The sequence below is a fragment of the Terrapene carolina genome, unplaced genomic scaffold, assembly GCF_002925995.2.
Source record: "Terrapene carolina triunguis isolate 2854851 unplaced genomic scaffold, T_m_triunguis-2.0 Scaffold95, whole genome shotgun sequence".
NCBI classification, from domain to species: domain Eukaryota; kingdom Metazoa; phylum Chordata; order Testudines; family Emydidae; genus Terrapene; species Terrapene triunguis.
The window spans coordinates 2446883-2472889 of record NW_020664446.1 but is presented as its reverse complement, the minus strand read 5'-3'; the positions used below and the strand labels follow the sequence as shown (position 1 = coordinate 2472889).

At 46.7% G+C, this 26007-nt stretch overlaps 1 protein-coding gene across 2 annotated transcripts in view; it reads right to left on the bottom strand.

Moving 5' to 3' along the window:
* FBXW4 (F-box and WD repeat domain containing 4) overlaps positions 1-26007 on the bottom strand; it is an 89954-nt gene that overhangs the window by 62572 nt on the left and 1375 nt on the right. Inside the window, exons 2-5 of one of the 2 annotated variants that reach the window (XM_026651103.1) lie at positions 7406-7501; positions 5622-5807; positions 4146-4278; positions 1531-1625 (exon numbers count right to left, since the gene is read on the bottom strand). In XM_026651103.1, the coding sequence (XP_026506888.1) occupies positions 1531-1625; positions 4146-4278; positions 5622-5807; positions 7406-7501 (510 nt within the window). The remainder of the gene's footprint in view (positions 1-1530; positions 1626-4145; positions 4279-5621; positions 5808-7405; positions 7502-26007) is intronic. The other variant, XM_026651104.1, reaches the window with a different exon arrangement.

Sequence of the window (26007 nt, the reverse complement as noted above, 5' to 3'; positions counted from 1 at the left end):
CACACACACACACACACACACACACACACACACACACACACACACACAGCGTCATGGAACTAGGCACAGGTGAAGCTCACTTGGGCAGGAGGTTCAGCTCCATCACCCCGCCCCAAGACCCACCCCACGTAAAATGGATGGGGAGCTGCAAAACTGGCTTGGAAACCTAATGAGGACAAGTTCTCACGGGAAATTCCTGGCACTGGGCTGGCCTAAAATTCATCCCATTGAAACTCAGGGATGGCAGAGCCCAACAGAGCAGCGCAGGGTGCAGTGTCCATTGCAATGGGGACACCGGGAACACATGGGATAGAGCTCAGTGCACAATACGGTCCACAGTCTGCAGAGTAATTTGGGATCATTTAGGTCTATAGACACCATCCGGGCATTATTAGCAGCTCTATCCGGTCGCTCCCGGGGACAGGAAAGGAGGCATGTCTCCTGCAGGAGGGACGACATCAAGGCCAACTCAACAGCACATACACATGGCAGTTCACTGCCAGTCCAGTTCGAAGATTTACTGGACACAGGTTCAGTTTCTCTGAGTTTATCATCATTCCACCTTCTCTGAAATGGGAGGCACAGACTCTTTGATCAGTAGATTGGAAGAGGCTGCAGCTTCTACACTCGCTGCTGTACGCAACATCTTGACATCCTCTATTGAACAGTGACAATCCTAAGGCCTCAACTGCACGCTCAGGAGCGGGGTTAAGTTCAGAAGAGTAGCTGGAAAACAGCATCTTCGCATTCCATTTACTTTCCATTAATGACCTTCCCTATCCAATTTGCTCCATTCCCAAGCCAACTGAGCTCACTGGCTCCACAGGCCCAGCCTGACTTCAGGTGTCAGGAGGACCCTTTTCTGCTTCGCTCGTCAGCAGACAAGAGGCTGGAGTCAGAGCGCAGGACACAGAATAGGATCTGCCTTGTTTCTCCACAGTGCCATCTGGGCTGAGAGGAGTAAAACGCAAGCTCTGCGTGTAAAGCTGAGCGGCTCTCACTCGGCAAGTGAACAAGGGAGCAGACAGGGATGGAACACCAAGGGGCCATTTCTACAGAGTCACTTTCAAGGCTGGGACCACATGGCTCTGGTGGGAGGTGACCTGAGCATATTCCCCTAAGACTTCTGCCCCCATGGAGGGCTACAGTGATTTGAACTCGGCCTATTCCCTCCTCATCTGCCCCCACCCCTATCAAGTTCCTAGACAACTGCACCACTATCTTGGATATATTTGCAAATCCAGAGTACCAGGGGATGGGGAGTGTGTGTGGGGGGGAGGAGTGAGGAAAAAAAAATTAATGGAGATATCCTATCTCCTAGAACTGGAAGGGACCTTGAAAGGTCATCGAGTCCAGCCCCCTGCCTTCACTAGCAGGACCAAGTACTGATTTTGCCCCAGATCCCTAAGTGGCCCCCTCAAGGATTGAACTCACAACCCTGGGTTTAGCAGGCCAATGCTCAAACCACTGAGCTATCCCCCCCAAAGTTAAGCAGTACCTGTTAAAATGACTAATAAAGGTCTTGATTACCTTAATAATGGACTAATGGCGATGGACCAGACCCGGTCCTCAGTCTGCACCGTGTGTAAACAATGCCCAACTCTGCCAGAGGACAGGGACCAAACCTGGAGAGACAGAGAGGTGCTACATCAGGTCACCCCGAAGCAGGCAGGGAAGGGTACAGGCATCCAAGCCTGTGTTTGAAGAGAACCACCCCCTCCCTGATCTTCTGAATGAACTCTCAGTCATACAATTGCACCAGCAGGAAAAGCACAGGCCTCAACTGTGTCCGCAAGCGACTTTACTGCCAGACTCTGATCCTCTCACAGCCCCAGCCCAGCTGATCATCAGCTCCACTCCGTGGAACAGCCAAAATGACGCTGCAAGCTCCTCAGGGCAGGGACCTGGTACTACAGAGCGTGCAGTGCAGAGCTTCCAGCGCAACCAGATCAGGGTATGTTCAAATACCCCCTTGTTCTCCTGCGGGAGGCGGGGGGGACATAACTGAGTATTTCCATTTGTTCTAGCTTGGAAATTAATTGCAGGCTTGTCTCATTTGTGCTCCCGTATAGACCCATCTCCGTAGGCCCGGCTTTTTAAGCCCACCCCCTAGGTATCTTCAAACAATAGACATGCAGAGAGGGCAAGGCCCTTGACCTCCCAGCAGCCTGGAAGAATCCCCTCCCCTCCCCCAACACATGCTCCCCTTACACTGACTCACCCTTGCCATCCACCGCACCCCTTGCCTTCCCTAGAGATGAACGGTCGGAGCAAAGTGTGGGGTTCTGCCAGAGCCCCCCTGATCCCCAAGCCCTCTCCCCCTCCCCCTCCTCAGCTTGGCTGGCTCTCCGGACTCTAGCCCTTAGCTCCCTTTTTCTCCCCATGCCCAATGTTTTACTTAGAGACTTCAAAGCCGGGGGTGCCGTGTTTGTTTGTTTGTTGATAATGCCCAGGATTGCAGGCTATTCCCGTCAGCAGGGAATTTAGCACCTAGTGTCAGCAAAAGCAGCAGAAAAGCTTAACTCTTTTCAGGCGTCCCTATCTCCTCCAGGTTAAAAATATTGCTCAGGGCGTGCTATCTGGTGCCTATCAGGGAGGAATGTACATTAGCAGCTACTCGGAGCTTAGCTCTAATCAACACTCGGAGAGCCCTCAATAGCATCCACTGCACTTAGAGCTCCCTTAAAGTACTGCTGCGGATTCCCGTCCGGCCGCCAGAAATTACAACGCACACGAGAAAAATCCAAGTGACTCCGTCCATTATGGCCAGATGGGAGGGTCAGGCAGGCAAGCTCATTCCGGCTGCAGAACCGGGCAGAATACAAAAAGTTAAATTCCCTTTGACCTTCGGGAGTTTCTTCTCAAGGTCATAAGAGGTCTGACCTGCTCCTGCCCACGGGAGCTGTGTGGCCGTGCTGCCCGAAACACAGGCCCCGCGGTCCTACTTGAGCACAGTTTGGTGCCCGGCCAGCTTCAAACTCATTCGAGCCGAGGCAAACTCTGCCCAGAAATTGTGTTCGACAAAAACATAGCTATGAAACATCCAGAGTGGCCAGCCAAGCCAAGCCAAGCGGGACAGGGTGGTCCAAGGGTCAGGGCGCTAGCCTGGGGCTCGAGAGACCCAAGTTCAATTCCCTGTTCTAACACAGGCTTCCCGTGTGACCTTGGAAAAGCCACCTGGCCTCTCACGGCCTCAGTTCCTAGTCTATGAAATGGGGTAACAGCACTGCCCTATCCTGCAGGGGTGTTAGGAGATGCTCCCATACTAAGGGAATGGAGGTCACATAAGTACCTTAGATCCAGACCAGATGCACAAGATAGTGACAGGGGCAAAGGCCCAATCATGAAAAACAAGAATTGAATAATCTTTACACATCCTGCTCGCATGACCACGTGCATATCAGGAGGAACGTCTAGAGAGCGAGAGCTTTTCAACCCATGGAACAGCTTCCCAGGGAAAGGGCCGCGAGCACCATCACTTGGGACATTTAAAACTCAACTGACCACCGCTCTGGGGAATTCTTCTCTAGCTCCATCCATCAACACAGCACTGCACGATCAGGGCAGAGTGCTAGGAGAATAACGAGTCCCAGCCTCAAGGAGCCTAGGCCTAGCCCGTACTAGCTAAATGGCTCCAATTTGATATGAAAGTCACTGAAAGACAAAAAATGGGTCCTGGCTGTCCCTGCACACTTCATGTCTTTTTACAAAAACCATATCCTAGGAAACAGCTTTTGATAGCTTGGAATAACGCCGTAAAGAAGAGCCCACAAAAGAGAGACCATCCCAGACGCTTGGGATGAAATTTGAGACCGACGAACAGAAAGGGAAATACATGTTACAACAGCATTATAAGGCCAAGCCAAAACTCCCCCGTAAGTCCATCTGGTCTGACCCTCTGTTACTACCCCATCTCACCTTTCAAGCCAGTGGCTAGTTCCCCCAGCTCCTGCTGGACCCCTTTCCTGGTGGGCTGACATCGCAAGCGGCTCTCCAGAAACCTAAGCAAGGTTTATTGTGCTCCCAACCCAGAGAGGCAAGTGCAGGGTTCAAGGTCCCATTCAACCCACCTTTAAACACACGCAGAGCTCACAGCTCACCTCTCTGCAACAGCACGTGCAGTGCCGGACAAGACGCTTGCTCACCTTTGCTGTTCTGTCCCTGGAGCCGCTCACAATGATGCCCCCTTGACAATCCACACAGTTCACCTCCTGCTCGTGCGCAGAGAACTTTATGCTGAAGGAGCTATGGACTTTAGAGAGGACGATATTTCCATCACTGTGAAATAAAACCCCGAGCGGGAAGTCATCATCTTTGCAGGGCAGCTAAAGCATCAGCACTTGATGAGTGCGTCTCCAGTTAATGTTTGGTAGAACTGCATGAGGACTAGAACACCTGCAATCCCAGGGGAATGGAGGATTCATTCCCCCCATCACACCCACCCAGTTCCCATTAGATCCTATTTCTGGTCATCCCAGGCCAGAGCAGCTGCAGATGGCAGCATGTTCTCACCAGTTTGGGACCTTCTCAGTGAGGGCCATGCTGCACAAACCAGCACATTAGCCATTCCGTCCTCTGGTGTTCCTGAGGAAGCCGGAATCCTGTCCAGATGCTATGCAGTGGGGGTGGGGTGGCAGGGAGCCACATCCCTCCCCCTCATGCCAGGGCAGCTAGAAGCACAGGAGCAAGATCTGACCCAGAGACTGAATGAACTGTATTAACTCGGCAAAGAATTTGCTACCTTGTTATGCCAATAAAATTATAGAAACTGGAACATGTCTCAGAGTAGCAGCCATGTTAGTCTGTATCAGCAAAAAGGACAGGAGTACTTGTGGCACCTTAGAGACTAACAAATTTATTTGAGCATAAGCTTTCCTGGGCTAAAACCCACTTCATCGGATGCATGCAGTGGAAAATACAGTAGGAAGATATATATACACAGAGGACATGAAAAAATGGGTGTTGCCATACTAACTCTAACGAGACTAATCAGTTAAGGTGAGCTATTATCAGCAGGAGAAAAAAAACTTTTAGAAATGGGACATCCTGATGATCACTACAAGTTTTTTTTCTCCTGCTGATAATAGCCCACCTTAACTGATTACTCTCGTTATAGTTAGTACTACCATGCTCAGGTACCAAGAGATGAGCATCTTATAAACTAGGTCTTTTCATTTGCTAAAGACCAGGTAGATGCAAGTTGTTTGTGTGCACAACTGTAGCTAGTGAATGCCCAGTTCTGAATATCATGCCCCTCGACGGTCGAAATGCATTGTTCTTACAGTCACCATTATTGCAAAGGAAAAAAATATATATTAAAATCCCTGGCAAAACCGGCACTGCTTAGCCCCCTTATCGGCAGCATCTGCAAAGAGATCAAGGCTTGAACGGGTCATTAGCATGAGACTGTGCTCTACCCCTGGAAAGGTCTCTTTCGGGAAGAAGCAAATCAAACTGGCAGGAAAAGAGCAGTGCAAGGAAGTTAAATATGGTGGAACATGGAGCACTGGACGGCAAACACACTGTTCTGCTCTGAAACAGATTTATCCAGAGCGCTTAGAAAATTAATTCCTCTACTGGGGCAGCTGAAGAGCCCTGGCCCCCCACGGCACTGAGCTTACCCTCCTCCACTGACGATGTGGGAGCTGGCGAGAACGAATCGACACACATCTTCCTGGTGGCCGGAGAAGATGGCTTGAGGACGGCGTTGTAGGCCAGTGCTGTCTGGACGAAACCGGTAGGCCCGGATGTCTTCTGCCTGGGACAGGTAGAGATACTCGCCATCTAAATGCATCCAGGGCATCAGGCTGCAGAGACAATGACAAGGGAAACAGATCAGACAGCTGCTGGCCACCCCGGGACATATTCCCAGGAGCACAGGTCTGAGTATAGCGTCACAGCCAGGAAACAAGTACACTTCTCAATACATGCCAGAGCACGTCAGTGGCTTCTTTCTGACCAAGGTTCCAGACCTGAGGAAGAGGCCAAGAATGGAGTCTTTGGAAGAGGGGCTGGCTAAGGAATCTAGAGGCTTAGATATGAAATACTTAGGACTCCCATGGCCTCTTTGCAGGGGTAGGTTTTGTTCTGAGATGGCCTTTGAGTTCCTCTTCCTTCCTCCACACCCATGCAGCCAAGTGAACATCCAGCTTCCCCACAGACTCCTCTAGCCTGTCCCAGTGGGTCTCTCCCCGCTGCAATTTAATTAACTCTCTACATTTTTCTACTACTTTTTAATAAGAAAAAGCAACCAGTTTTAATTCAGGATAAGAAAACAAAAGGGAAGACAAAGTAGTTTGGATCGTGGCTTTATTAAATTAGCTAATGAACTGTCAGAGCCCAGCTCTGAAGGCAGCACAGAAATGAGAGTGGAAATCCTGTGACACCCCCCACCGCCCCGCCCAGAACAACTCTGTGACACCTCCCTCCCCCCCTCCATGATCCCATTTTGGGTCGGGACACCCGTGGTTACAACACCCTGAAATTTCAGATGTAAACATCTGAAATCGTGAAATTGACTAGTTTTAAAACTCACTGGCCATGAAATTAACCAAAATGGTCCGTGAATTTAGTATGGCCCTTCTCACTTGTCCTCAGCCTGGCTGATGTGCAGGCTGCACTTACAGGAGGCCTGGTTCTCAAGCAAGGGACCTTGTCTTCCTAGATGTTTTGCAAAGCACATAGCACAGCTTTGGACGCAGTGCCCACGAGTTAATAATCACATTCACCTCTACTTACTGCTACGCACACATCTCGTTATCCTGGGAAGGAACTAAGTTAATATTTTAAGATTTGTGGACTGCGTCCAGACCAAAGGCCAGGTGGGGGCCCAACAGTGGAAGGCAATGAACAAAAGAAGTGAATCTTGAGGAGGGATGTGAAGGAGAGAAGCTCATGGACTGTATTAGCTCAAGGGATTATTCCAGGCTTAAGGTGCAGCAAGGGAGCAGCGAAGCCCGTTCTATTGTCAGAGCACAGATTAGGAGCAGCGCAGTGGTATGAGACAAGATGCAGACGGGCTCTGAAGACAAATCACTCAACAGTTTAGGATCCAAAGTGAAGAACACTGTACCCAACTAGAACTGCCTGGGGAAGCAGAATGCATTTACCAGGGCTGGAATATGCCCCAACCCCTATTGTTGGGAGAAGCACCATAGGCTCCTCATTGACGGGTGAGACTGGGTTCTCGGGTTTGGGGTCTAGCGGGCTAGGCAGCACCTCCAGTTATCCCTCTGCAGTTTCATCAGGTAAGTCAAACAACAAAGCAGCCTTGTCTGTGTCACTTGTAAGACCCTAAAGATCGGGGGGGGGGCCCTCGAACAGTCTGAAATCAAAGTACAGAGGCAAACCCAGTGTCCCCTATTGGCTGCCACAGAACAGGGTAAAAGAAAAAGGAGCCACTTGCTTGCGTTTCCATTTCAGGAGCGTTTCCCTCCGGCAGCGCCCGTGCCTCCAGTTCTGAGAGACCTTCACCCTTTCCTTCACTGGGATGCCAGCCGCTCTGCAGATACAGGAAGACAGACACAGTGAGCCCCGAGCACTGATGCAGCATGTGGACCTCACACGATCCGGCCAGGGTCACGTTCTTGCTCCAGTTCCATAAGTGACCAACCAGCACGCACCGGGCTAGCTGGAAACTCAGGGCCTGACTCACGTTGGGCAAGGAAGAGAGGAGCACAGCCTCGGTAGTACTGACTGGAGCCATGCCAGGCACCGCAGGGGAGAGTGCAGTGCAAGCAGGCCTGCCTTTACTTTTCAGGTGTAGCCAGTGTCCCAGCCACAACTGTCATGATGCAGGGGGGAGGGAAGGCAGATGCAACATAGCCCTGCTCACACCTCCACTGCCCAGAAACACCCCTTGGGGCTGGTCAGCACCGCACATCGGAGTCCTTGTGCTCCTACCAGCACTCCTCTTGGGCAGGGGACATGGAGTGAGACAGGGAAGAGCTTCTGCCATCCTCCCCGCACACCCTGGGGCATTTATCCCATGGAAGGCATAACCTAGCCCTTCACTAGCTGTGCGTGCATCTTCGATGCAGCAACCGTCCAAGGCGCACCTGAGGCTGGGAATTTTCTACCATTTGGAAGTTACAACAGCTCCTGTCCACAGTAAATCAAAGCCAGTTTTTAACCCCAACTTAAGCAAAGGTCCTACTCCTCACTGAAGGCTAAATTCATACCCAGGTCCCCATTGAAAGCCATTTCAGTTTGTAGCCTTATCTTTAAAAAAATGTCAAGAATTTTATTTTAACAGTGGGAAGAGATTATTTCTCCCCCACTCACCCCTCAGCTGAAGGGGGCTCAAAGGGATTCCACTCCCACTTGCTGAAGATTTTGCTCTTCAGGCAGATCTCAAGCATGGAAGAGTTCAGCCTAAAGAGCGAGTGTTTTGAAAAGTTCACGGATTACAAGGCCAGAAGGGACCATTATGATCCTCTAGTCTGACTTCCTGCAAAGCATGGGCCAGAGAACCCCACCCAGCAATCTCTGAAGAAAGCCCACAACTTGTGTGTGAGCTACAGCATTTCTTAGAGGGGTCTGATTGAAAGACCGCAAGTGATGGAGAATACTCTGCATTCCTAGGAAAAAGTTCTTCTAACGGTTAATTATTAAAAATCGTACCTTATTTCTAGCCTCCATTTGTCTAGCTTCAGTTTACAATCATTAGATCTCGTTATGCCTTTTTCTACTAGATTCAAAAGAGCCAACTGCTATCAAAATATCTCTTCTCGTGTACATACACCTCTACCCCAATATAACACGAATTTGGATATAACGCGGGAAAGCAGCACTCCGGGGGGGGTGGGGCTGCGCACTCCGGCAGATCAAAGCAAGTTCGATAGAACGCCGTTCCACCTATAACGTGGTAAGATTTTTTGGCTCCCGAAGACAGCGTTATATCAGGGTAGAGGTGTACTTTTCAGACTGCAATCAAAGTTACGATCATGACACCACATACTGTGAGGCAAACAACCTAAATTCTGCAGCAGATTCCGTGGCTTCAGCATGAACAGGGATCCGGTTACGAGCAGGTGAAAAACAATTCATAAAAGAAAAACTATTCCGCAACCTGATCCATAACACCCACCAGAATACATAAACACCCGCATCCACTGCTGAACTGCAGCTGCATCTGGGGTGGAATAAAGTAGCTATTCAACAGTGCCCAGCAAGGCTACGCAACAGTTTAGAACAAGAAGTATTCAGCATTCCACAGAAACTACAGTGAGCATTTTACAGGAGGCGGAACAGAATTACTCAAAATGGAATTTGGTGAGACCGACACAGCTAACACTCCCCATAGGATAGGATATTAAACACAGTAATCTAAACATTTCAAGTAGTGACTAAACAGAGCCCCAAACCATGACTGCCAACCCTATACATAACTTATCCCCAGCAATATTCTGATAAACCCAGTGAGTTGCTGTTCCATAATTAGCAAATTCCCCGGTTCCCTCTAACGCTGTTCCTGGATGACCTCCTTTGGCCCCATGGTCACAGCTGCTCACTCTCTCTAGCCTGGTCTCTCCTTCCACTCTTACATTGCCAACATCTCCTCCTTGACCATGACTTGGTCAACGCTTCTCCAGCCTCCCGGCATCTCAGCTGCTTCCACTCTAGCCAAAACTGCTGCTGCTGCTAAAAGAGTCATCTTCCATGCCCTCTGCTCAAACGCGGTCACTCCCCTTTTTGACTCTTTTCTCTGACTTCCCCTTAAGTTTCACAGCAAGGTTGGATTTCTTGTCCACACCATCCATGTCCTGCACAACTACGCCCTGTCTACACCTCTGCTCTCCTTTCCCTTACTTACATGTCCTTCCTAACGGCCCCCTTGGCACTGAGGGCTGGTCTATACTGGAAACTTACATCAGCATAGCTACATCTCTCACAGGTGTGAAAAATCCGCCTGCCTGAAAGCCCGAGCTATGCCCACCTAAACCCCGGTGCAGACAGCGCTAGGTTGACGGAAGAATTAGCCACCACCTTTCGGGGAGGTGGATTAACTACAGCAATGGGAGAATCACGCCGGGCGTTGTAGTGAGCGTCGACACAAACGCGGCAGCCCTGCAACTGTGCCACTGTCGCATTTTACATGTAGACATAGCCTGAAGAAGGGCAACGTTCGTTAATATTTAGTTTAATCGCAACGATTAATTTGAGCGGTCCCCATCTCACTCATCCCAACTGCTCTCCCTGCAATAGATTCGCAAGCTGCCAAACGGCCACAGAAACCATTTCTAATGTCTTCTCCAAACACTGGATGGGAAAATATCCCACTTCTCTACTCCAAGAAGCGCACGCCCAGATGAGAGAAAGGTCCAATTCCGTATTCACAAAGCATTAGAAAACACTCTCTTGAGAACTATCTTGCACTGTCTCCTGACCGGTCTTTGCTATTTCTACTTTCTATGACACTGTCACAGTTACGGCTTTATTCCCAGCTCCAGGCATGATTTACCTAGGCTAATCCACACACAGAGACGAGCACATGCCTAGTTCTCAACTTTTACAGTCGTCCCACCAAGGAGAGCTAAGACGGCAAGAAGTTTCACTTCCACGAGCAGCCCGTGGAGTGCGACCTGCAAGCCATCGGAAGGGAGGAAAGGAGGTTTGCCCAGACCAAGGAGGATTTATTTTAACTGCCATCACCAACAGAGTGCCTTGGATCTAAATTTAGTGTCTGCTGGACCGATAAGGAGAAGAAGAAGAAACTTTGCAGCCTCCTAGAGAGAAAGCAGAGGCGGGATCCAATTAGCCCTGCCCTTCACCCTCTCCAGGGAAAACCAGCGCAGGCAGCACTTAAACTTTGCATAGCTTCTTCTAGCTTTAGTCCCCCAGAAAAAAGGAGCTGTTTAACCAGGTATGTGCAAGGCCATGAGAAACAGAGGTGCAGGAATGCTCTCTCCCTTGCTCTGTGCATTCCAGTCCTGGATTCGTGTGCAAGGACTCTCCAAACATGAGAGAGGTTACAGCACTGCGTATATGGCAGTTATTTATTGAGGTGAATTCAGAGGGGGTGTTTGTTTTGTTTTTAGTTCCCATGAAAGTGAGCAGGGGAGCGGAGACAATGCCAGCAAACACTACGGAATGGGCACAGATGCACCCCCATTGTGACCGGCTGCAGCACCTGTCGTTCCAGTCCCAAAGTCACAACACCCTTCCCAATCCCAAGCTCTGCCAGTGTACCTCTATCCTGATTCAGAATATCCCCTGCTAGTGCACTCTGTGGCTTCCCCAAACAGCTCCGCCGGTGCACCTCCAGCCTGCTCCATAGCAACCTTGCTAAAAAGTCTCCAAATATGTCTCAAAATGTACTTACATAAGAACGGCCAGACTGGGTCAGACCAATGGTCCATCTAGCCCAGTATCCTGTCTTCCAACAGGATGCCAGGTGCCCCAGAGGGAATGAACAGAACAGGAAATCATCAGAACAGGGAATCATCAAGTGAGCCATTCCCAGCTTCTGGCGAACAGAAGCTAGGGAAACTTCAGAGCATGGCCATCCTGCTCATCCTGGCTAATAGCCATTAATGGACCCATCCTTCATGAATGTATCTAGTTCTTTTTTGAACCCTGTTATAGACTTGGCCTCGACAACATCCTCTGGCAAAGAGTTCCACAGGTTGACTGTGCGTAGTGTGAAAAAATACTTCCTTTTCTTTGTTTTAAACCTGCTGCCTATTTATTTCATTTGGTGGACCCTAGTTCTTGTGTTATGAGAAGGAGTAAATAACGCTTCCTGATTTATTTTCTCCACACCAGTCATGATTTTAAACACCTCAATCATATCCCCCCCTTAGTTGTCTCTTTTCCAAGCTGAAAAGTCCCAGTCTTATTAATCTCTCCTCCTACGGAAGCTGTTCCATACCCCTCATCATTTTTGTTGCCCTTTTCTGTACCTTTTCCAATTACAGTATATCTTTTTTGAGATGGGGTGACCAGATCTGCACGCAGTATTCAAGATGTGCATGTATCATGGATTTATATAGAGGCAATAAGATATTTTCAGTCTTATTATTTATCCCTTTCTTAATGATTCCCCACATCCTGTTCGCTTTTTTGACTGTCGCTGCACATTGAGTGGATGTTTTCAGAGAATTATCCACAATGACTCCAAAATCTCTTTCTTGAGTGGTAACAGCTAATTTAGACCCCATCATTTTATATGTATAGTTGGGATTATGTTTTCCAATGTGCATTACTTTGCATTTATCAACATTCAATTTCATCTGCCATTTTGCAAACAGGAAATCATCATCAAGCAGTTGTGTTTCTAGTGGGGTCTTGCAGGGATCGGTTCTTGGCCCTACACTGTTTAACATTTTTATCAGTGACCTGGTAGAAAACAAAATCATTACTGGTAAAGTTTGTAGATGACAAAGATTGGAGGAGTGGTTAATAATGAAGAGGACCGGTGACTGATAAAGAGAAACCTGGATTGCTTGATAAACTGGGCACAAGCAAACAATACACATTTTAATATAACCAAATGTAAAGTCATACATCTAGGAACAAAGAATGCAGGTCATACTTCCAGCATGGAGGACTCTATCCTGAGAAGCAGTGACTCTGAAAAAAGACTTGGGGGCTACGATGGATAATCAGCTGCCCATAAATTCCCAGTGCAACGCTGTGGTCAAAGGGGCTAACATGCCCTTGGATGCATAAACAGGGGAATCTTCAGTAGTAGAAGAGAGTTCTTTTGCCGCTGTAATTGGCAGTGGGGAGATTGCTACTGGAATACTGTGTCCACACTTCAAGAGGATCTTGAAAAATTGGAGAGTGCTCAGAGAAAAGCCACAAGTAAGATTAAGGATTGGAAAACATGCCCTATAGTGAGAGGCTCAAGGATCTATTTAGCTTAACAAAGAGAAGGTTGAGGGGTGACATGATCACGGTCTATAAGTATCTACATGGGGAACAGTAATTTGATAGAGGGCTCTTCAATCTAGCAGAGAAAAGTATATAACATGATCTAGTGCCTGGAGGTTGAAGCTAGATAAATTCAAGCTAGAAGTAAGGTGCAAACATTTTCAGCACTGAGGGTAATTAACAACTGGAACAACTTACCAAGGGTTGTGGTGGATTCTCCATCACAGACATTTTTTTAAAACAAGATTGGATGTTTTTTCTACAAGCTCTGCTCTAGGAATTATTGTGGGGCAGGTCTCTGGCCTGTGCTAGACAGGAGGTCAGACCAGATGATCACAATGGTCCCTTCTGACCTTAGAATCTAGGAGTCTATGAAGTGCATTTTAAAAACAACAAGGATGCCTTTATCAAGGATGTTACATCTGAAGAAGTGGGTTTTTTACCCACGAAAGCTTATGCCCAATTAAATCTGTTAGTCTTTAAGGTGCCACCGGACTCCTTGTTGTTTTTGTGGATACAGACTAACACGGCTACCCCCTGATACTTAAGGATGCCTTTAGTATCCTTAAGGTGGGACTTTCCAGACTTCACAGTATTGAGGTGAGACAATTTCAGGGGCTCACAGACTCCCAGGTTTCCCTTACAAAAACAAGGTCCCTAAGATATAGGAGGAAAAAAACACTCTCAATCACAGCCCTTTTGGTCCATTTCCCCTTTGAAGTGAGAACTAATGTACTGTTATTAATACTAAGCAAACAGCAATTGGGCACATGTCCCTCAAGGGGAGGCAAAATTACCTCCCACGCAAAGTTTCCATCCAAAGGGGAAAAGGTCAAGTTAGAACCCAAGGATGGATTTATTAAGAAAGCACTGACATCTTTAAAGTTACAAAATATTCTGCAAAGGCATAAGTAGCACCTCCTGGAATAACAAATTTCCTCTCTCTCCATGAGTCTGGAAGATCTAAATGGTCTGCCTATGAGATGATCCCTCTCTCTACCAGCAGCACAAACTCAAAACGAACTCTGCCACTGATGTCACCAACGAGAAAGATTCAGCAATTGCAATTTAGCTAAAATCCTCCTAAGTACAAGGCAGAAAAGAACACCTTAGCCAGACTCACTTTGCACACCTAACCTCTCCCTCTCCTGCCATGGAAGCCAGCAGAGAGAACTCAGAAGACATCGGGAGCAGAGGTGTCATTTTTAGATAGTCACTTCTCTGACAATAACGAATCGTAACAGAACACACGGTACTGCAGGAATATTAGCCTGAATGCCACGGTTGATGGCACAGCCATGATGCATTTGTACACATTGCTGGCATAGACTCAGGGTATTACAGAATTCCAAGGGACAGCCACTCTTCTTTTAAGATTCTGGCCTTCTTTTGTTCTTTACTGTCCCATCTTGCTGGTAATTACACCACTAAGGAAACTCTAGCAGAATCTTAAGAAACAAAGAAAAGATTCCAATCCCTCTTTTTGCAGAGAACTGAAAAAAGGTGCCAAACATATTAAAGACTAGTTACCAAAAAGCCGCCATCCTGACAACGACAGCACTCTGCATTTAAATGCATGAGAAAGCCAGTGGAGCTGCAAAGCAACATGGTAGGATTTTCACAAGTGGCAAGGGACTTTGGATGCCTCAGCGTTCCCGTATGCCCAAACTGAGACACCTTAAAGGGACTGATTATCAGAGACGGGGTGCTAGGATCTTTCTGAAAACCTGGCCCCTTTGAGTGGGTCTCAAATTGGGCATCCCAAAAACAAACAAACAAAAACACTAGTCACTTTTGTGAGACTTTGCTACCATTTGATTTCATGATCCACATTTGGATCTACCAACAGATCTGACTTCACACCAACTTTAAAATCCCATCACTCTCCTGTGTTTAAATGCTAAGTCACTTTCCCAGTGTCCTGGAGCTCTTGGTGGGGGGAAGCATTAAGAAAATGGAAGAATGAAGACAAACTTTTAAAGTCTCTCTGCAGTCTGAGGTAGCGATCAGAATACGCTGGAGTTTTCCTTTTAAGTAAATGGCATTTGCATTTCTCAGTGGCGGACAGTTACCCGCAACATTGGATGCAAGAGGAAGGAAGGAATCTTAACAGACAAGAGCAGGTGCCCCCAGATTTCTGTAACCCCTCTCACCTATCTCCAAGGTGCCCTCCAGTCCTGTTCCCAAGAACTGATATTGTTTTTAAAATGACAGAGCACCCAGAAAAGATTAGCCCCCTGTAAATAAACATCTCCTGTGGCTGTTAATGCGTGTAGGAATCTCTAACCTGGCCCCGGGGCCTGGCCAGATACTCTCTTTCCCAGCCTTCTTTCCATAGCCTGGGGCTCATTTTTCTCTCCTCTCTCCCCCTCCCCTTGTCTATGCTTTCCGGCACTTAGCCACCATTAAAATTTGACTGCATTCCTGGGCATGTGACCCATTTTAAACACCCCCACCCACACGCAGCTTTTCGTCCCCAGGAAACCTTCTGCAGCATGTAAGTTTATGATCAGTAAAGCCAGGCCAGAGAAGAAATTTAGAGCTTCCCCAGTTCACCTTTCATTTTCCCAACACCAAAAAAACAAGACCAGCCTGTGCAAGGAGGAATTCCATTTTTAAAAGAGTTTGCAGGGCCAGAGAGTGCTCTGCATTCTGATCTAAGAGGCTGAGAAGTCAGGTCCGGCACAGTAGCCGCATCATCACTTAAGACTCTCCGAGACAGATTTTGGGCTCTGTGCCCACATTCAATTCCATTCACGATTCTGAAACACCTCCCTCCCCACAGGTAAAATCGCCCCCGTGTACTGATTCCAAGTCCCTCGTTCAGCCAATGATTTAACACCCACACTTCCCCCATGTGCTGCCTCCAGCAGACACCTCCCACACAGCGCGCACGCAGAGTGCCCCTGTCTGGCACGCAGTAAGCCCGAATTTAGCTTGCAAGGTTCCAAAAAGGTCAATTACGGCTCAAAAAGGATCTTCCGCTTTATGTGGCTGGTCACCCACTTAGCCAGGGGACATCAGTCCAGATCACCTTGGGATGGGAAGGGGGGTTGTGCAGGAAAGGGTCGTGTGCAATTAGTGCCTGCCACAGCTGGCCTCTACTCAACCCACGCTACTTGCTAGCTACTTCAGCGACTCCTGGTAGCAAGCCGTCCTCTGCTCCTAGCATCATCCCCTAGGTAGAAGGGCCAGCGTGCTTTGTTTCTTAAATAGTAAAATATCTGCCATTTACTCCCACTGTCCCTCCAGACAGCTCTCTTGGATCCAGTGCATTTCAATGGAGCTGGAAAGTGACCATCTATGTGACTTCTGAAACATTTCTATTTACACAAAGCACAGCGGCAGCACAGGGGACCGAAGGCAGGGGTAGAATTAGAAGGGGGAGGCAGAAGTGAAGCCCATCGCTTAGATACAAAGGTACTCCTGGTTATTTACTCCTTCCCATAGCACCAGAACTAGGGGTCACCCAATGAAATTAACAGGCAGCAGGTTGAAAACAAACAAAAGGAAGTATTTCTTCACACAACGCACAGTCAGCCTGTTGCCAAGGGATGTTGTGAAGGCCAAGACTATAACTGGGTTCAAAAAAAGAACTAGATAAGTTCATGGAGGACAGGTCCATCAATGGCTATTAGCCAAGATGGGCAGGGATGCAACCCTATGCTCTGGGTGTCCTTAAGCCTTTGACAGCCAGAAGCTAGAAATGAACCACAGGGGCTGGATCACTCAATGATTCTCTGCTCTGTTCATTCCTTCTGGGGCACCTGGCATTGGCCACTGTCGGAAGACAGGACACTGGGCTACAAGGACCATTGGTCTGACCCAGACTATTCTTAAGTGCCTATCATCTTTGCAAACACCTGTAAAACAAAGATTAGACAGCAATAGCTCTCAAATGCTGGCAGGCACGAGTCTATAAAACAAAGGATAGTTTAAGGCGAGCACCCGGACAATTCACTAAACACAGCTCTCAATTCTTTTTAAAAACACACAAGTTTGAAGGACGATATTTCTTCATAATTTAAAAAAATTAAGACACCTCATTTAGCACCCTCTCTAAGAGCATCCTTCTGCTATGAAGCCCTTCAAGAATAATCAACCAATCCTCCAAAGGGCAATGTTTTCAGAAAGATTTGATCTATGACGACTTTGGACCTTCCTCAGGTCTCATGCACCTCCACTGTATTGTCAGATTAATTACGTGCCCGATCCTATGTCCTTCGGCTTGCACAAGTACTTCCAGCTGCACAATGGGACTACACGCATAAAAAGGGTACACAAGACGGGGCCAGTGAAATCAGACAAGCAGAATCAAGACTTTAACTTGTACATTCTAAAGAAATGACAGCCCAAGGTGCGATGGTTACAATGCTTTCTAACCATGGGAACTGACTACAACTTATAAAACACCGCACATCACCTGGGTGTCTTTATCAGCAGCTAACTAGACTAACGAACCCACTCCCGATACTCTGAAGCTTGCGCTATAGTATTTGACTGCAGCAGGATCTGTCCTCCATCAGGTGTGCACAGAACTGAAAGTCCCGTGTAAAGAGAAGAGCTTGTTGCTGGGTTGCAAGAAAAAGAAAATGAACATTTCTGATCGTCCACTACATTTCCCGGATAAAACAATCTCGACAAACCCACTATAAAAGATTTTCATTTCCCCCTTCCAACCTCACCCCCCACCCCACAAAAAGTTTAAATATTCTGCTCAAGTTATGGATTTCCTCTCTTTCTTGGCAGAGTTACCAGAAGAAATACAATATTCCTTATGGGCCATACTTCCCAGCTGCTGAAGTGAGCGAGTGGGTCAGTCCCTTCAATACCACTGCCCCAGGTGATCCCAGGCCACCCTTCTGCAGTGACTGCCCTGGGCCCCCTCAAAAAAAAAATATATCGCTCAGCCAAGGGTGAATAAGTTTCCTCCGAATGCTTCCCCTCTAGCAGTGTTTGGCGATCCCCGATAACCACAGTCTCCCGCAGTCATGAAAGATATTTCTGCAACTGCAAGATCTCCCAGCCTTTTATTGGGAGATTCCTACTTGCTTGGTGTAATTTCAGCATGAGCTGAAACAATGGTGCCTGCAAGAACAGATACTGTCTTACAGAAGATCTGATGGTCTCTTGCTTTATTTTTCCAGTAGCATGGAAATAACTCCCAATAACTATGCACACTCCCAAAAGTGCTGGCTGTTTTTCGTCACCAACTTCAATCTGCATTTGCGCAGTACGCAAAGATGCAGAAGCAGGCTGGCTACATTTTTCTTTCTTTAAGAGTTGACAAAAGGCGCCACAACTGAGGGAAATCCTGTCTATGCTGTATCTATTCTGAAGATAAACAGAAGGTTTCCCTACACTGGCCATCACCAATCAGCCTCAAACCTAATTTGGAGGAACCACATATAGGAAGGAGAGGGAGGCTCACTTTTTATGACCCATTCAGTCCTTGGCCTTTCAGCTGAGACTGCTAACAAGGGGGCCAACCGTGTTTGTTGTTTGTGAGATCTGAACACGTGTCCACTAGGAACTGGACTGAGACTCGCCAACTCACAGACCACAAACAAACAGCCAAGAGAGGAGAACGATTTATACTAGCTGCCCCATTGCTGTCCTCAACAAATCTACTTGCTATATAAACAGCTCTGCCAGTAGAGCAGAGATTCTCAAACTTCAGTGCTCTGCGATCCCTTTCTGAGGACAAAAATTACTATACAACCCCCGGAGGGGTGGGGGGAAGACACCAAAGCCTGAACCCACCCGAGCTCCACTGCCCCAGGTGGAGGGCCAAAGCCAAAGCTCAAGGGCTTCAGCCCCAAGCAGGGGGCCTGTAACCTGTACCCTGCTGCCTAGGGCTGAAGCCCTCGCGCTTCCGCTCCGGCCCTGGATGGTGGGGCTCGGGCTTCAGCCCCAGGCCCTGGCAAGTCTAAGCCAGTCCTGGTGACCCCATTAAAATGTGGTCGTGACCCACTTTGGGGTCCCGACCCACAGTTTGAGAACTGCTGCAGTAGAGGAATTCCACCTAACCCCTTTTAGTGCATGACCCACATTTAGCTTATGGATGGGACGATGTTTGCTTTTTTTCTATTTGACATGGTTCAAATAGCTAAGAAAGGTGACAATTCTGAAATGGAAGAGAGCCCTAGAGACAACGTAAACACAGCAGAAAAGGCAAGGAAAGAGCAACAGAACAGAGGGCATATGCTGACAAGATGACACCACATATTATTATTGCTATGCTACATGTCCGGGGCGGCTGGAACAATTTTTATAGAGGGGGTGCTGAGAGCCATTGAACCAAACTCTAAACCCTGTACATAATGGAAACCACTTCACGCCCAGGGGGTGCAGCAGCCCCCCAGCGCCCTAGTTCCTGCGTCTATGTCCATGTCCATCATTTATTAGGATCAGGGCCTTGTGCTTGACACAGACCCTTGCTCAAAGCTGCCAGCTATTTAATAAGCATCACTGAATCTGGATAAGGAGAGACATGTCCAGTCCTTTGATCCATCTCTCTTCACGTGCAGAACTGTTCCCTATTATGGAGGCATAAAGCGTGGCTTCACAGTTAAAGCTGCAGCAGGATTTTGCCTTTGACAGGAGCTTAAAACCTCTTGAGAAGCTGCCTTAACAGAATTACTGTGAACATGTGAAGGTATTTTCCGCTAGTCAACCAGCCCTAGTAGTAAAGTACATTCTTTTAAAAATTTATTTTAAAAAGTTGAGTTGCAATAGGTTACGATTGGATACAGTGAACAAACAGTGTCTTTAAGCTGCAGGGGTATTGCAACACAAGTGTTTTCACTCTGATCAGTAGCCTTAGCCCTGGGCTAGTAGATGCTGGATACATTTTTTAAGCTCTGATCTACACAAAAGTTCCTCTTCCACTTCAGCCTCAAGATCTTACCAGAAACAATCTCAGTACGTGCCCCAGACTAGTGGGACTAATTTACAGACCTGAAAGCAATCCTGACAGATCCGTGTATCGTTCATTACTAAGTTTAAAAGGTGTTGAGAGGGAGGGGGGAGAAGATGACAAGAAGTGCTGTCTGCCCACCGTGAGTTTTCAAGCACACAGTGGCCAGTTAACTCCATGCCATGCTTCTGGGCTTCACAGGAGTGGCAGAGACTCTGCTGTACTCTCCGTGGACAGTAACCCTTTCTGTAGATTCTGTCTCACTTTACTGCCTGCTTCCTCACTGGACTTAAAAGCCAGAAGAACTCTAAAACTTCTGCTTTACAGGGTCTGAAGAGAGATAAAGAAGCTTTGCACCTCCACTCCTGCATGCCTCAGGAAGATGCCTCCTGTCATTAATGCAGTTTGCATTTCTACACTTGTGCAGATCAGCCATTTCCTGCTCTTGCAGGTGTTTGTTTGTTTGTTTTAAAACATGTAAGTGAACTCTACTTTTTATTAACTCACAGAAACTATTAAACACGATATTTGCAAATGGCTGAAGACAATAAATATGTCCGTGAAAAAAATCTATTATGCCAGTGGTTCTCAAACTTTTGTACCGGTGACCGCTTTCACAGAGCAAGCCTCTGATTGTAGGGTGACCAGACAGCAAATGTGAAAAATCGGGACGGGGGTGGAGGGTAATAGGAGCCTATATAAGAAAAAGACCCAAAAAATCGGGACTGTCCCTATAAAATCGGGACATCTGGTCACCCTATCTGATTGCGACCGCCTTTATAAAGTAAAAACACTTGTTTATATATTTAACACCATTATAAATGCTGGAGGCGAAGCAGGGTTTGGGGTGGAGGCTGGCAGCTCGCGACCCCCCATGTAATAACCTTACAACCCCCTGAGGGGTCCCGACCCCCAGTTTGAGAACCCCTGGGGAAAGAGGAACTGGGGAACAAGTGAAGTCTCCTAATGAGTAAGGCAGGAATGAGGAGTGGGGAAGAGGTAAATACGCAGCAGAACATTTTGAATATTTTTGACAGTTATTATACATCACAAAATACACACGGGCAAGTTGTGTAGGCCACATCTTGAACTTGCCTTTTAAAATTCCTTCATAACCAGGAGGAAATAAGTTTATGCCACTGGTTACTTTGCATTTTTCTTCCTTTCTTTAAATATAATAGAAGGTCCTCAGAATTGGTTCTTTGCTAATAAGTTTGAGAGAAAATAAGGTCCAGTAGCTAGGCACGCGATGGGGGTGTAGAGACCCAGGTTCTAGTCCAGTCTTTGACACTGACCAGCTGTGGTACTGAGGGCAAGTCGCTTCAACTCCCTCAGCCTTCATCGCCCCTACCACTCTGAAGAGCTTGTAGGCTAAACAGAAGATGCAAACGAGCCTTATCTATTTAGACTGTAAGCGCTTTAGGGCAGGGTCTGTCTCTTACTGTGTGCAGTGTAGCACCAGGCACAACTGAGGTTGGGATCGCTAGGCACTACCATAATACATCATAATTATTCTCACCCGAAACAATGGTTTCATACCACTTCTCAGTTAAGGTTCAGCTGCAAAGAGAGTTATTAAGACAGGACTTTTACATGATACACTACCGTACACTTTTAACCAGGAAGTGTGCTGCATCCAGCTATTGCATCTGGTCATTAACCTAGGCCCCGATCCTGCAATGCACTGTGCCAGGGCAGACCCCGGTATGTGCATGGAGCCTGGACACTTAGGCTGCAAGCTCTTTTGACTGTATTTTTACTGGGTTTGCACAGCAGCCACCACAATGGGGCCACTATTTCCACTTGAGCCTAAGGTCTCTAGGCACTTCTGTAATATAAATAAAATATAAATACAATCATAAATTTTGGGTCTCATCCTGCAGCCGCTCCACAAAGAACCTGCCCAGTGGGTCAATGGGAATTCTGCCTACGGAGTTGGCAGGGTCACATTCCAGAACCACACAGGTCAAAAAACAAAGTACACTGCAATGCAAAAATTTGTAAATGTTTGTTTGCCGGCTGATTCACCAAGGGCCTGATCCAACAAAGCACTCATGGCACATTCCTAAGTGCTTTCCTGAATCAGGCCCCAGAGTCCTTAATACACAATGGATGTGAATTAGTGACGTTCTTTCCTATTTTTTCCAGGGATAATTTTATTAAGAACATTGTTCAAGGGAAATTCATTCCTTTTCCCTCACGTGTGTGGTTGAATCAACACAGTGAATATGAAACATCACTTAAACACACATCTCCTAATTAGCTGTGTTTACCTGAGGCGTTGTGAGTGAGGGGTTGTTAATGTTGCTTACATTTTAACACCACCACTCAGCACCAATAGCTGATTGTGTGAAACAGTTAAAGTCTGAGATTAAAAGAAATGGACCCAATCTATGTGCCTGAACCACTTTAGCAGGGTATTTTTTTTTGGAGGGGGGGGGGGGTCTGAATATGCGCCCAGATACAAATATGATGGGCACAGTCAACCTGAAATCTAGGCAGTTTCAAAGAATGAATTCAAAGGAGTTTCAGTTACTGCCTCACCCTGCTGCCAATGGTTATGGTTTTACAATCACTTTTTTTTTTAAAAAGGGGTGGAGGGTGGAAGGGTCTCTCTTTCCCATTGCTCGATGAAAGGTTCATACAATAGTGAAACTGACAACACAGTCAAACATACAAACTAAAACAAAAATAGCTTTGTTTCTCTGAGATTTCAATTACAGAAATCTTCAGTTATACTTAAAGGTACAAAATTTTGAGAGACGTGTCATTTTCAAGTTGGTGTTCCTTTAAGAAAACGAAGGGGGGGGAAAAACCCAATCAATTACCGAGGACATCCCATATTTCAGACCCAAATTTACCTCTATCCCACACACAGTGTTATCAGATGTCTTATAACAAGTTATTTAACAGCAGAAGTAATAAATCATAAAGCTACAGCAAATGGGACTTCTGTACCATAAAAAGAAAATTTGCACAGAATTTTACACCTTCCACACTAGCATTTTTCTTGTGCTAACCTTTCAGGGGCCAACAGTTTGAGATCTCTGCTAGAACTGTGCAGTTCAACACATTTATTGATAAGAGCACCAGCATTCTTTGCTCTCTTTCCCTAGTGAACGTAATTGTGCAAACTTCTTGAAAGCAAAAACCTTAATTTTAGGCAACGTTTCCATTGCTTCTCTAAAGAAAGTGATGGAAGCCCTATTACTTATATAATTTAAAACTAAACTGGCAAATCTCCAGAGAATAATCTTGCATTAGCCAGAGTGGGAGGGGTAGACAAGACGGCCCAACTATCTTTGGTCTCTATCACCACTCCATTCACCCTGTAATGGTTTAGTTTAAGCACCTACTCTAATAGTTAAGTTTGTGACCAGTGAGCCACCTATACCAAACCACCATCATTCCTTATGTATAGACACTTATCCCTACACCCCAAGTGTCCAGCTTCCAGACACACACAAAGACCAGGGGATAGACAGGGAGGAAAAAGCTGCCATGGAAGGTCTGTTAATCCAATATCAGTAAAGTCTAGGTGCGAGTTTGGCACCTGTGTGCAGCAGTGCTATATGGAACATTTATATCACCCCTTTCGCTCCACAGCTCTTCACGAGATAGCTCTACACTGACACACCATCACTGGGGAGAAGGGAGGCAACCAGCTGGGGTACAGAGGTGTGGAGCTTTTGGCAAAGAACACTGGGATAATCCTCACCCAAGAAGTCCTATGAGATCTTTAATCTCCATGCAGAGCCAGCAGATCTGCACACAGCACATGCCGTGATACTCAGTTTATCTACCTCAACAAAGAGTAAAGATCATATGAGCGTCCATACTGGGTCAGACCAAAGGTCCATCTAGCCCAGTATCCTGTCCTCCGACAGTGCCCAATGCCAAGTGCCCCAGAGGGAGTGTACAGAACAGGGAATCATCAAGTGATCCATCCCGTGTCTCCCTCCTTGAGGTTCCATGTTTTTCAAGCCTGCTGGTTAGCCACCTGATACTCCTTGAGGTTGCTGCATAAGCAGCTTGTAGTGTCATCTGGTGCAGTGGTTCCAACCTTTTTTCATTTGTAGACCCCTAAAAAATGTCAAATGGAGGGGAAGACCTTTTGGAAATCTTAGACATAGCCTGCAGACCCCCATGAGTCCGGGGACCACAGGCTGAAAACCACTGATCTGGTGTATTGTCCATGTCTGACTGTAAATTCCCTGGGACCAGGACTGTGCGTCCATTTATACAGCACTGACCATACTGTCAGCATTCAAATAGTACTCATCATGCAGAGGTATTTAAAGAGACATTTTAAAAGGATGCCCCAGAATTATCAAAGAAATTGTCCAAAGTGCATCTAAGAGAACACCAAAACCCTGGAAGTTTATGTAGGTTCAAGCACCCTGGCCCCCACTTACAAACATCCTCCACTCATATCCCCCGCCAACTTACTGAAGCTTTTTGTAGCTGTTTATTGGCCTACATTCCACTGTGTTGCACCTGCTCTGCTGTATACCTGATCCCTCCTGCAGCCGGAGCGGCACTGCACCACCTTATTCTTAATGAAAAAATACAGAACTTCATTTCCTCAGAAGACAAAATAATATATCGGAGCAGACAGACTCCAGAAGCCACAATGCACAGCTGCCCCACAGCTCTTACTCCCGCTGACTTCAAAGGGAGCATTGCCTGAGCAAAGAGTGCAGTCCTGGGCTGTGATGGCTGAGTGGGTTAGGTGTTAGACTTGAACACCAATTGGGTTTTCCTACACAGGTTTGTATAGCACTCAGCGTGGCTGAGACTTTAATTCTATGGTCTGTGTTATACAGGAGGTCAGGCTAGATGACCCAACCCTATCTTCTGATCTTAAAATCTATATGGGGGAACTTCCCACAGCTCCCATTAGCCCCCTCCCACAATCTAAGCTCTTGTTTGAGCCGTTGGTGTTTGGATATATTTTCGTTCAGGAACATTTTTATACAGATCAGTAGGAAACGTTTTTTAAAGAAGTATGCTAATTTTTAAAGAAGTTTATTATCTATCTGTTGGAGTCCCAAAAGTAATAAGGAAAGTAAATTAGAGAGACAAGGTGAGTGAGGTAATATCTTTTATTGACCAACTTCTGTTAGCGAGAGAGAGACAAGCTTTCGAGCTTATATAGAGCTCTTCTTCAGGTCTGTGTCAGCTCGAAAGCTTGTCTCTCTCTCGCCAACAGAAGTTGGTCCAATAAAAGATATTACCTCCTCCACCTTGTTTCTGTAATATCCTGGGACCAACATGGCTACAACAACACTGCATACAAGAAAAGTAAATGTCATGTGGCTGCTTAAGACAGCGTTTCATACATTGTATAAGGAGCTTAATAGATTTTAAAGAGAAGCAAACAACGTTTGGATCCTCAGTAACCCAAGCTCCAATCCTGCAAGCTGTTTCATGTAGGCAGATACTTGTGTCCATGCAAAGCCACACTGAATAGGGCTCCACGCAGAAACGGTTGACAAACCCTAAAATGTGCTACAAGCTTTACATCCAAGTAAGAAAATGAGGTTCCTGCCCTGAAGAGTTTATAACCCATAAACCCCAATGGGTCCTACAATACATGAGTCCCGAAGAGCCATTTCTTCTGTGATGGCCACAAGTGGCTAGTTAATAAAAATAAAAACTCAGATCTCTCTTGTGGGCTTCTCAGTAGATCCTGTCTTCCCTATCCTTACAGGCCTTATCCAGCCAAAAATACACGTGAGTAACTTCACGCACATGAGTAATCCCATTTACTACAAAGGAACATTTGCACAAGTAAAAGGTTAGCTAGATTGAGCCTTTACGGACAATTTGTAGGCAGAGAATAGGAGAGGAGATGAAGTGAGCAGCATGCGAGACACGAAGATTTGTATGTTGTAAACAAAAGTGCCTTTACTGGCTACTAATTACATCTGGGTTATTAAAAGCAAGAGAATTCAAAAAAGCCCAATTTACTATTAATGCACTTTGGTTACTTTCTGCATTTCATAGAATCATAGAATATCAGGGTTGGAAGGGACCTAAGGAGGTGATCTAGTCCAACCCCCTGCTCAAAGCAGGCCCAATCCCCAACTAAATCATCCCAGCCAGGGCTTTGTCAAGCCTGACCTTTCTTTCAGTTCGGACAAAAAAAATTACTTTCTGCTTCATATGTAGCCAGTGTAATTTTTGCTCACATATAATGACGTGCTGTA